General features: G+C 33.6%; 1 protein-coding gene across 2 annotated transcripts in view; it reads right to left on the bottom strand.

Annotated features, from left to right (window-relative positions):
* Nucleotides 1–12,783, bottom strand: part of LOC100744814 (lachesin-like) — a 267,532-nt gene that overhangs the window by 118,055 nt on the left and 136,694 nt on the right. Inside the window, exon 4 of one of the 2 annotated variants that reach the window (XM_024369051.2) lies at nucleotides 9,787–11,760. The exons of the other annotated variant lie outside the window; for it this stretch is intronic. Coding sequence (XP_024224819.1) covers nucleotides 11,605–11,760 — 156 coding nt within the window. The 3' untranslated portion in view covers nucleotides 9,787–11,604. Of the gene's footprint in view, nucleotides 1–9,786; nucleotides 11,761–12,783 lie in introns of those variants that run through there. 2 annotated transcript variants of the gene reach the window in all.

Below are 12,783 nucleotides of genomic sequence, written 5' to 3'. Positions count from 1 at the left end.
GGCCAGAGTACAGCCGATTTAAATAAACGCTTTTTGATTTAATGACACCGATAAATACATGTCGTATTATTAGCGTTATGTTTGCGTTAACAAGCTGCCGCGAGCTGGATAATTTGTTACTGAAAATTGGTCAGGAACCACGGCCAGGTTGTACTCCGTTATGTCGGTCATGATCATCAGAGTAACCAGGAAAACTTTCCACCGCTACAATTTATATCTGTATCAAATTATACTGACTGCATGCGCTTTAATGTGTCGACTGTACAAATTACTTTGTCTCACGACACGAGTAACTTTTCCTATGAAATCGACACTGTTTCATTGCGAATAATTGTACGGATTTCGAAATGATGACTGTGATTTTCTGGTAATAGTTCAGCTTCGTAATTGCTTCTGTATTATAGGTAATTCCATTTTCAGAATTACTCTTCAGCGGATACAATTTAGTTCCGCGTTTGAATAAGTAGAACATCGCAAAAATATTTTAACAATCAGCAAGTTACATTAATTTTATGCACACCTGCAACTCTGTCTACACGGTTAAACTCCTTTTTTCACACGATTCACTTTTACACGGCTGTACTTTTACGCGATCTATTCGCTTCTACACGGTTTTTTGTAGCACGTGTTATTAACTTTTACACGGTTAACTCTAACACGTTCTGGTTACAGCTATGTGATTTTTTTTAACACGTTTTACCATTTCGCTGTAAGTGATACGAATCTCGAACGTTTTATACGATTTCAAAGGGATTTCAGAATCTGTATGGCTTGTTATAAAGAATTATTAAAAGAAACAAAACGTATGTCATTGCAGCTGATACAAAACGATCAGACGGAGGATATTTCGAACGACGAAAATGAATTTTTCTCCGTGATAAGAAACCGTATTCCTTGCGATATAACACAGAAGGGGGATGAATAAAATATCGATTTTTTAAAGAAACTTTTTTTTCTTAACACCTATTACCTTTTCTTTTAAATTTCCTTTTAAATTAGCTTTTTCTTATGAAATAAAATGTTTTAAATTGCTCTTTTTAGTGTTTCCTTTAGTTTAAAACAAGTGTTATACTTTTATGTAAATCAATTGCATATATATATGCTACATATAGCTGAATTTTTAATATGTGAATATGAGAATTTAATGTAATTTGCTCGTCATCCTTCCTCTATTAACTAACTAATCAAATTCCAATTTAGTAAATTAATCAAATTTAGTAGAAATTACGATATGAACTATCAATAGAAATAATTTTACACAGAAACTTTTAAAGGTTTTCCTAGTAATTAATTAACGATCAAGTTTCAATTTAGTAGAAATTACAGCGTGGACTATCAATGAATAATGCTAAACACAGATTTTGAAAAGTTTTCTTACAAATTGATTCATCAGATTTCCATTTACAATTATCGATAAACGATGATGATTTGATCAGAGTAAACTATTATCATGGCGGAGAATTGTTGTTTCGGAAGAATTAAGAGTTTATCCTGTTTGGAACGAAGCAACATGTTTCCAATGATGTTACTCGTAATTTACGATTAATTATTGCTTCCAATTTATATTTGAACAAATTGACACCGCTTGCTATTAATTTGCTCTGACAAATTGAGGACTAGATTTGTTCATCCTAGAAATTGTGTCCAAACATTTGTTTCTCATTGAAATATTGAACTATTAACAAATGGGATGATCTGGTACGATTGATTGCACTGTAATACTTCCCATCCGTTAAATAATGCAGTAATGTTTTAACAGAAACTATTTCAAACAATTTCGCAAATATATGTACATCTATTTATTTTCTAGCCTTACAGATTAGAAAAAAAGACATGGTTTACATATTTCTAACTCTCACTCGTACATTATTTAAAGCACCCATCGAATACAAAGACTCACACCCGTTTACAGTCTCATCCCAAACACACTGATTTCTAAAATATAAAGCATAATATTATTATTGATAGTAATGCAATTCTATTAATTTAGAATATCTGTAATCTACAAATTTGTGGGTTACTAATTTTACTCCGTACTATCTTTCAAATTATATTCAGATATCTGACTGAATGATAGTATAAGTAAAGTTTAATAAATCACAATTGATTTATAATTAAACGTAGCTGCGTCCCTGCTATTATTTGATATTTGAGTATAATTATGTAAAGTACGTCCCATTACTATGTTACGAATATTAATTATAAATCGATACTTGTGTTTTCATACTACTTTTCAAGTGTTTACGTTCTCAACTTTTCGGTAACTTAGCATCAATGAATTAGTTATTTCTCTAACAACAGATAAATCTATCTGTAACAGTTATCATTTAGGCATATTCGTCATAAATGTCTTGAAATTTTATCTTGATGAAATTTTATTTCATGTCGTGATTACTTTTGGAACACATAAATAGCTGTTTGGAAAAACCGACGGCTGCAACCTTTTCACGTTGCGTCAGAAGCCCTACGAAATTCAGGAAGCACTAACGAGCTCATTAAGCAATCAAAACTCTGTGACGAACGTGGAGATGTTGAAACTTCGAAGCGGCAGCTTTAATCGACTTCTGGAAACGTATTATGCCGAAGGTAACGTTCTTTATTTGTTCTTCAGAATGCACAAATATTTCTATTCGCTTAAGCAATTGCTCCAAGCTCGTTCGTTTACGGACAATTTAGGTTTTATCGTTTCGACGACTTTAATTTACTGATCAATTTCGAAACGTGATCTTCCAACGAAATTTCATTTTCTACGTTTTATCATTAAAATTATGTAGATTTGATGCTGTCACGATTCTCGAATTCGTATATTTAAATCTGTTTTTAACAAACAAGAAGGCTTTTAATATTTTAAGAACATATTTATCGTAGAATTGACACGAAAAATCCAGCTTAATATCGTTTTAATTTTGTTTTAAATTTGTACTTGTTTTTGACGTTAGAAGAATATAATTGGGTCAGAGATGGCCGAGAGGATGCAGCACGGTTAAATACGGATCTACATTATCTTCAGCGCAATAAACAGAGGCGCAATTAACCAATTACGAATATTTTTTAATTCGACTCAAATTAATTATATGGAAATTCTATGAAGTTGCAATTATTTTACGTGTTGTTGAAAATTCTGGAAGTTTAAAAAACCTATTTCATTAAATTCGTGCATTAAAATATCGCAATATATCCTATTTATATTACACATTCATTTTAATTGAATGCTGTATCTCTTTTTTTTAATTTTCAAACTATTTGTTTGCCATTTGCCATTTGTACCTAAATAGAATATATTGCGGTATATTAATACCACTTTTATAGCCTGAATTTCACTTTAATTTCGCGAAATATATACAATTCTATGGTAGCTGCTAAAGTTTTAGATTTAAATTCTTCCTTTATTATTCGCGAAATGCGGTCCAGGTAAATACGTCCTATAGATTGGTCTCCAAAAACGTAATAAATCGAGAAGCTTCTGGGAACAGGGCCCTATAAAGATTTTAATAAATCAACTATTTTACTGGAAAATACACTCAGCACGTTAGCTGGTTCACTATATTAATGACCTTAGATAGTAATCAGTTTACATTAGAAATTCATTGAATTCATTTAATCCTTGAATTCTATTGCAGTCGTTAGGTGAAACATAATGAAGGTGACTCGGATCAGATTAAAATTAAGCTTTTTTTATCCAAACTGAATTTCCATTTGCTTAGAATTAAATTTCCCGAAATTACTATAGAAATTTGGACTTTTCGAAAGAATTTTTCGATGTAGAATTCCCCTTATAGCTGTATTTACATGTATGAAATCATCCACTAATTTTATAATTAGAATTCAAAGTTGATTCTTCCCGTTTTCGCATTCTAAGTTGATTCTTCCCCATTTCAAGTATTATCATACGTAAATGCAATTATTTATAGAGTTAGAACTACCAATATGAGAAATGCGAAAAATCTTGATGACAAAAAAGTGATCATTTACCAAATCTATCATTCGGAATTTTGTCATTTTATCGCACTATTCAAAGGTCGGATTATTAGGAACGCGTGTTATACGATAATAATATTGTGATTTTGAATTTTTTTTTTTTTACAAAATGTACACGCTAAACGCCTGAGGTATTGTATTGTATTATAAATATATTATACATATGTATCATTTATATAAAAAAATTATAGAAATCTTCGATAATATTCTTTTAAAGACAAACTCAAAGTATTCGTCAAAAAATTCCTCGCTTATTTTGACGATACGAACGACTAGAATCTTCACTTCGCTTTGATCTTGGTGAAGTAAATCGTTCAGTTCAACGTGGATCAAGCACAAAGTGTTTCGTGGAAACAGCAACTCATCTTTCTGCTGGCGTCTTGACGCGCCTTTTCGAGTGTGACGATAAACGAAACGGAATGTTTCCCAAGTGATATTTATGCGAAATGAGGAAGGAGCCGTGAGACTTTCGAAACGATTAAATTACGAAACTGCCTACTGCTGACACTTTGCTCGACTAACTTCGTTCCGTGGCATTCTCAAGAGGTCTCGTTTGAATTAAACTTTCTTTAACGTCGCTGCTGAAACTGACTCGCAACGGCTGTAAGTTCGCTTTTCAAACGTATTATATACATGAGTTTGTATATTAGAAAGTTGAACTGTTCGTAGATTTTTCGGGGGAAATTACTTGGATTTATTAGAAAATTTATTTCGTAATCTCGTAGCCTCCTCTAATCCAACGATTGTTACATGATACGCATCTGACTTATAAAAAAACATTGTGGCTAGTACACTACCATAACGGCACGTCAAGACCAAAATTATTTTATTCAGGAGCTTTTGACACGAAATTTCTTTCTCCTTGTTCCACGACTGAATATTCATTAGGTCTCTGATTACCTGACTTCTCCTTCTCCTCTCATCTCAGACGAGCGTTAAAAGCTGGACATTCTGTCGTATAAAAGATGATATCGAGATACCTAAAAAAGCTGAAATGGAAACCGTGTCTGCTTGGCGCATCACCTTCGAAGATTAAAGTGAAAGTTTTAGCGATGTTTATAAGAATAGAAAAAGATCTTGTGGAATTCATTTGCGAACAACCTTATTCGCAAATAAATTTATTTGACTTTTTTTTATTGATTTCATTTTGGAATAAGTAGCGCGCAACGCATACAGCACTTTCGATGAAAATATCTTCGTGTTTCGTTATCGACGTGTAATATTTATATCCTTTAATGAAGTGGGCGCATAGCCTACGCTCTCCCTTCGTTTATATTTAATATTCAGCTAGGGATTGCGGGTTATTTTCAAGCAGAAGATGAATGTCGTTTCACTACGTTGTACTCAGTGTTACGTATTTCCTCGCCTTGTGTATCTCTTAATAAAGTTAACATTGTAGTATTACGTATTATCGTAACTGTTCGCGATATCACATCGGGCAATAACTCTTTGTTAGCAAGGCTGTATCTCCACGCTTCTCTTTTATACCCTCACAAACGTGACGTCGTATAAATGAAATGCGCTGCTATGAGTTTCATTCGGTTTTTTTCCCCATTAAACTTCTAACGGAAACATTTCATGTTAAAACTATCTCTAATTAGATAACTTGTTTTTAATTAGGCTAGAACGTAGCTAAAACTTGCAGCGCAAATTGTATATATTTGAACCGCGAATATCGTGTCATATGAATATTTTCGAGCAACAAAGTTAGATAATTTAAGTCGAGCACGAATAATTTATATTTATTGTAGATCAAATACCTTTATATAATTACCGTAATACTTTGTATAATTAAGTGCCATATCACGACAGTTCACACAATACGTATAGCGGGTGAGAAAAATATTTGGAAATTGGAAACATGTAAAAATTGAAAAAATTGGGAATCTATGCAAAAAACGTTTCTTTAACATGTTATACGTATAATACGTTCAAAAATGGTTCTGTAAGCGTAGTAAGTTATATTATTTAAAATATCATACTAGTTATATATCATATAAGCTACATCATGGAAGAACCTATACCGTAAAGATTAAAATTTTGTTGCTCTTGCAATGAATAACGAAAGTAAGTAAAGCAAACCTTAGGGATGGTCGTAAGAAATAAGGAACAAGCCTCGTACGACTTGGGCCCGACGGAATCTTGTTCCGGGTCAACAAACGCGCACAATGTAACGCGATGCAAGAAATTAGCAATGCAAATGCTTTGTCCCATTTTACGGATGGGCAGCCTGTGTAAGCCGCGTAAGCCAGCGCGAAGTCGCTACCGCCACACGTGCAAACGTAGTTAATGTTCCGATTGCGAACGGGACTAAACCACTGACATAATATGCCAGGGTAAACACTCTGTCGAAATTCCAGAACATTCTAAACAGCATTAGGCGGCCTGTCGTACATTATTAACTTCGTTACGAAAGAAGAATACACGCTTGGTATCGCGAAACAACTTACCCAATTCCCTTTGTATTATACTCCGTTTCGTACAACATAATCGAATCGGTTCGTCGCTGTCAGCTATTAGTTTTACATTCGTAATTGTATACTTAATTATGAAAATATCAAGATACTTGGCATAGAAAACATTTATTTAATTAGCAGTGTGGCGAATAGATGGTGGATTTTATATTTTCGAGAATATAATTTAAGAAAATAGAAACCAGGCAGAAAATTCTTCTGCCTAGCAAGTTTCATAGAGAGCACTGTGCTCTGGATATTTCATATATTTTTTCATATTATACGCATTCTGTGGAGTTTCTTACTTTTTTTTAAAAAACGATAAGAGAGAATTGAACGTTTAATGTTCGTAGAACTTGTAAAGTCAAATACAGTAAGAAAATTAACAAATTTAATTTACTATGCTTGCCCATCATTTATAAGGGCGTTTAAATTTTACGGTTATTTTACGTTTTCCACGTTTCATAAAATGAACAAGATAAATGTGACTGCATAAAATTATGTGAATTTATGAGAGCCATGGCATGGCAACCTGAAATTACTTTATCAGTCGACAACGTCATGAAGTAAAATATTCCACCAGCTCACGCTTCATATTATTTGTCACGTGTTGATTATTAATAGATTTGGAATATTATTGGAACTTGTTTCATCGTATAGGTTTTTAAAAACGAGAGATTTGAATTATTTTGTAGCATATTCATTATCTTATCCTTATCCTTATTGCAATAAATTTACGCCCAATCTTTAAATGTCAACCACTCAGAAGCTAAACTGATCAATTTCATTTTCTGCGACTATCTTAATTTTAAGAATCATTTTTTCCTTGCTTATATTTATAAAAATATGAAATTGCATCAACAGTCAGAGCCTATTTATTACATATATTTACCACATGCCAACTTGTAAATGTACATAAAAGCACAAATACAATGAACATCGAAAGTTTGTGAAATTTATTAATTAAATTATGTGAAAAGCATTTTTCAAAAGCTTTCATTCCTTGAGATTGTTGTCGCGGTTATTTTATTTACATCGAAGTGACAGAAAATTTTTGACGAAAAGAATTGGACTACACGTCTTAATTTTCCAACTTTAATAAATTTTGAATTAACATTCATTATTCGAAAGAAACATTTTCTACAAGATTTTTGCGAAAACCAACCGAGAATATCAAACGTACAGGAGTTAATTCTATTTTACATCGAGCTAGTATAATTACAGATATTTATTTTACGTTTCAGAGTAATAAATTAAAAGAAGAAAAGCACTTTAGAGTTGTTTTCATTATGAAAGCGAGAGGGTGCTTAGCAGAAAGACGATTTTTTCTCCTCTGGCAAAAATGAAAATTACTTTCCTTTCAAAGGTGATTGCAGTGAAAGGATTAATAATAATAAAATTGATATTCGTGGTAGTCGTTTCAAAGGAAACGGAACATTTTGTACCGAGAGCGTTATAAGTAATCGTTGGAAAAATTGGAGATGTTTGACTCATTGGCCAAGTCCAATTAAACTCGAGTAAACCATATTGATTGCTGACAGTTTCGCTTGAAAAAATAATATCCGTATTAGATCTTTTAAGAAATAAAAAATCAATACAAATCTTATCGATACGCAGACACCTAAATTTAAAAGGAATTAAAACATTTTGGAAAAACTGGACATTTGTCAAATGTTGATATGTTTGAGCATTTTTATCGTTTGCAATGAATGTCTTAATCAAATTAAAAATCTACTCTGTACGATTAAACAGAAATTATTTACGCATGTTCAATTTACAATAAGCAGTTTATACCATTGCGTGTAGACTAAATAAATCGTAATCATTCCTTTTTATACAAAGCGATAAATACAGAGATGGTGTTTTATGCGAATATTGGTGTGATTAACCGCAATTCTACCATTCTAACCAGATAGAATTTTTCCGGGAAGATTTGATTTGTATTCGATGGAAACTGGAGGGCTGGACGTACTCTTAAAATTTAAAGATAAAATTGATTGGTGTTATTCCGGCGGCCTTTCTAGCCGATTCTAAGGGTCTTCTAATTGCCTCATTCGGCGAACATCAATGGCTTTAAAAGGGAAGGAGCACCACCGACAAGCTGTGACCTAATTAGAAGGGATGAAACGATATTCCGGTCGGTTCCACGGCCTGAAAACCCGAAACTCGAAATTTCTCAACGTGAAAGCATGGAAAAAGCGGCCCGGATTTCGCTACGCATCGCGTGTACTCCAGCCCTATGCCATTTTCTTCGCGCAACATGGTTAACTTGCATTTTTCAAGAGCGTTCAGAGACGAGTACCATTCCTGGAAGCGCAGCGAATTAAATTAAGAAATATCTGTCGAGCAACTTTCCTCCGTGATAACGATGTTATATTTTCCTTTAAAAACTGCTTACAGGCCATAATTGCGTTTCCTTAATTTTTACATCGCTTGACGGTGAGAAAAAAGACTTAACGTGACTGTAATTCAACATTCTTCTTTTATTAAAGCTGCACTATTTTATTAAAGGCCGATGGGTATGTTTACGGAACTCGGCGCATGAAATTCTCTTTGAATTTAACTGCTCGTACGTAAAGAAAGCAAGCACTATGATTATCACAATCTGTGTGTTTATCGTAATTTAATATTTTCAACAATTTGTACGATACGATCGATCAAGGTTTTCCGACAAACTATGCATTCTGTTCATTCGTGCATCTTTAAATTTCAAAGTCTAGTTATCAAAGTGAAGATATAGAATAGCATAGATTTCCATTCGTCCCATTATCGAATGTTGATCACCTTTTGGCTCTGGTCACAGATGCTCGAAACTCACATTACTGAACTACCGGTGAATAATTACGACGTTAATCGGCAATCAGAGCAGCAGTCCTTTCTCACGGTTAGCAAATAATTTCGTGACAATCCTGTAACGATGACCTTGTTCCCATACAACGCTGGGAAAGCATGATAAACGTGTTCCAACGGAATCGATCATCGGCACAGAAAGTGTATTTTGGTGGTTGGAGAAGATTGCTACCAACTCAGTAAATTTGGCTGAAAGAATATATTCCATTCGCGAAATGGCGCCGAAATAGGAGACAAGGGCGAAATAACGATTGTAAATTTTCAGTAACATTCGTTGCATTACGGTGAAGTTCGATCGAAACGAAAGTGTCCGACTAGTTATCGACTGACACTACTTGTGACGAGATTTTAAAAAATATGAAATTTTAGTAATTTTATGAAATGAACTCCTTAATGAAACCAATAATAACGATTAGATGAAGTATGAATTTTTGTTATTTTTATTAGCTTTATTAGAAACTCGATGATTATTTCAATTTACAACATACAACAGTCCAATAGATCAAATTCCATAAAAATGCCTTCAAAAATGCCTTCATGAAAATTGTTTTACCGGTGTAGTGTATAGTAACAACAGTTCCGCACGGATTATTATTAAATTTACTCGTTCAAATAAATTACATATACAGTTTCAAATAAAAAAACAGAAGTTGCTCTCTTTATTTCGTGATTTTTTGTTCAATAGAACAAAACTATCCTCGCTATACATTGGTTTCGGCTAAAAAATTACTTCTTTTACCATCAACCATTTTTATGAAATTTTATACGATAAAGTTAGATGAAACGTCCTATGTACTGTAGAATATATCATCGAACATATTTCACTTTAAAATGTTATTAAAATTTATTCCTTTAGAAAAATGCTCAAAGCAATGTTAATTTTGGAATATCTGCTAAAAGTAATTATTAATCTAAATTCACGCCCCAGTAAATATTTGAATAAAGTACTAAGCTTCAAATAGTGCTTCGTTTATGCTACCAAGAAAATAATGCACGCTTTTATGAATAGGAAAACAACAATTTTTCACCGCGAGTATAAGGATGAAAACATCATTTCACTGGAAATGAATGAAGATCTGTTCCAATTTCTCGTTTGCAAAGGTATTAACGTGTTAAAGTAGTCTTTCTATTCTGATGTGCAGATGTTTCGTTCTGACCCGACTATTAACGAGCAGTAGGAAAATTTGTGACAATCCGATTATTATCACCGCGAAAGCTGTACCATTACATCACCTACATTTCCAATGAATTAGCGCAGTATTTGCCTTTATATCACTAACTTGTATCAACAGAAAGTCGATTAATATATAAATATGTGCAATTCCTATTACGTTGCTCGTTTGTCAGGCTCGTCGCATGATACCAGCTACAATAAGTTACATATTTCATATTTGCAAAACTAGGACGTTTATTGTAGACTTTGCACGCTAGGTACTCATCAAATTCTGGTTACTGTAATTTCTGTTTAATCGGCCGTACAAATCATGATAAAGGAATTTATGGTTGCTCGCAATGGGAACATTTAGACGTAATCTGTCACGTTCGCAGAAACGGAATAATTATCTTGTAACTTGCAACTTATTTGCTCTCTCAGAAACATTTTTCACGTCTGAAAATTTCGTTCAACTTCTTTCTTGAGATCTGAGAATCTCATCCTAACACGATACTTTACGCTCTATATAATTTAATGAAAAATTTATATACTGTAAATTACGTTCGACTACACAGTTTCTGCGAAACACGTTTCTTTCTTTCATGAACATCTTCTAATTAATCCTTTCGCTTTCATCATCTGTTCGTTTTATCCAGAAATTTCGCTATAATTTTTTAATGCAACCCAATACAGGAAGCTTATATACCAATTTGGTTCAATTGTGAACTCGGTGAAATAAAAATTAATTATTGCAAAACGTGACACATGAACGCGCTTGTGTCGTTTAAAAATAATACCCTCGGCCTCATAACATTTTTTATAGAACGTTGCATAATACTTTTATCACCCACGAGATGTTACGCTATTTATCGATCAGTAGCACCGTGTAGCATCGAAAATAGCATCGGTATAGTCAGCAGATCAATACTATCGAGCCAAATACTTCCACCTGTTACTGAATTTTTCCATGCACGTCTCTCCTTCCATGTATATATCCATAATTTTTTCGGCACAGCAGGAAAAAATGAAAAATTTAATGGTTGCATATGTTTCGCCTGGCCCGTCTTTCAGGCCGCCTCCCTTCTTGAAACACGCGTTATGCATATTCTATCAACGAGCATGGCTGGAAAACCGCACGGTAATGACATCCTAGAAGCCTCTCGGAATCGCCTAGCTTCGTCCAATGTATTCCTCGGATCGAAGATTTTGAAAAACGATCGGCCGTTCGTAGCTGCAACAGGGTGATCCTTTTTGATCGTACGCGAAGTTGCGCACGCGATTTCTCCTCTGCGTGTTCTCCCCTAGTCGGTGTGATATTTCTCCGTGCTACGAATTGTATTGGAAGAAAATCGGAAAAATACCAATGAATAAAGTTAAATTTCTGAAACTTCTGACGAATTATTCATGAACGTTATGTCAAACAACTTTTCTTTTCCTGTTGAATGTTTCTCCCCTGTTTTTCAATTCCCAAGATTCTACGCGTGAGCGTCTTGTTAGCGGAGTGCTCTATTCTATACTCAGCGAAAGAAATACGTTTGAAATATGTATATATAATATACATTTATATAATATATACCTTTAAATAAATATATATATATGTAATAACGTAAATCCTTAGGGTAAATCAGACGATCGATTCTGGAAAATCGAGTTTATTTTGGGAATAATTAAACTAATACTGTTTGTTCGACCATTCGCGGGGAGACGTAGTCGCTAGGAGAGACGTCAACGGGAGTCGTAAATTCCCGTTACGATTATAACAATCGACACTACGACTTGATCGATCCCCTGATTTCCGTTGAGATAATAGGGGTGATTGAGTTTGTATAACACTGTGATTCACAGAATTATAAATTATATGTTTCCAACACTTAGATTACACTGATGAGCATAGATAGATAGATAATCACTTATCGCAGAAAGATAAGATAGATATGTACGTTGGAGCAGGGCTCTTATAATTGGATTTAATGTATTAGTGGACGTAGCAGTATAAGATATTTAGGAGAGGAAATGTATGCTCGACAATACCGAGACCGACTCTCGTGTTATGCTTAGACTGCCCCGATAGGCAGTAGCGTTATACTTAGTAGTTGACTTTTCCAACGATGTAGAAGAAGTAAAGTTGAGTGACGATGCTGTGTCGGAGGAAAGCTAGTGAAAGCTAGGACCATCGGATTTGTTCATGCCATTTTAGGTCAGGAAACGCAAGATTCATTTAGTTATCCAAACTAAGCATATGCACTTACCTATAATACCTACAAATTATACCTATTATAAAAATTACTGAAAATTCTCAACGCGAGAATTGATTGTAATTTCAACAAATAAATAAAAAAAAAAAAAAAA

The sequence above is a fragment of the Bombus impatiens genome, unplaced genomic scaffold (genome assembly GCF_000188095.3).
Source record: "Bombus impatiens unplaced genomic scaffold, BIMP_2.2 scf_0517, whole genome shotgun sequence".
Taxonomy (NCBI): domain Eukaryota; kingdom Metazoa; phylum Arthropoda; class Insecta; order Hymenoptera; family Apidae; genus Bombus; species Bombus impatiens.
This window is presented reverse-complemented; position numbering and strand designations above follow the sequence as displayed.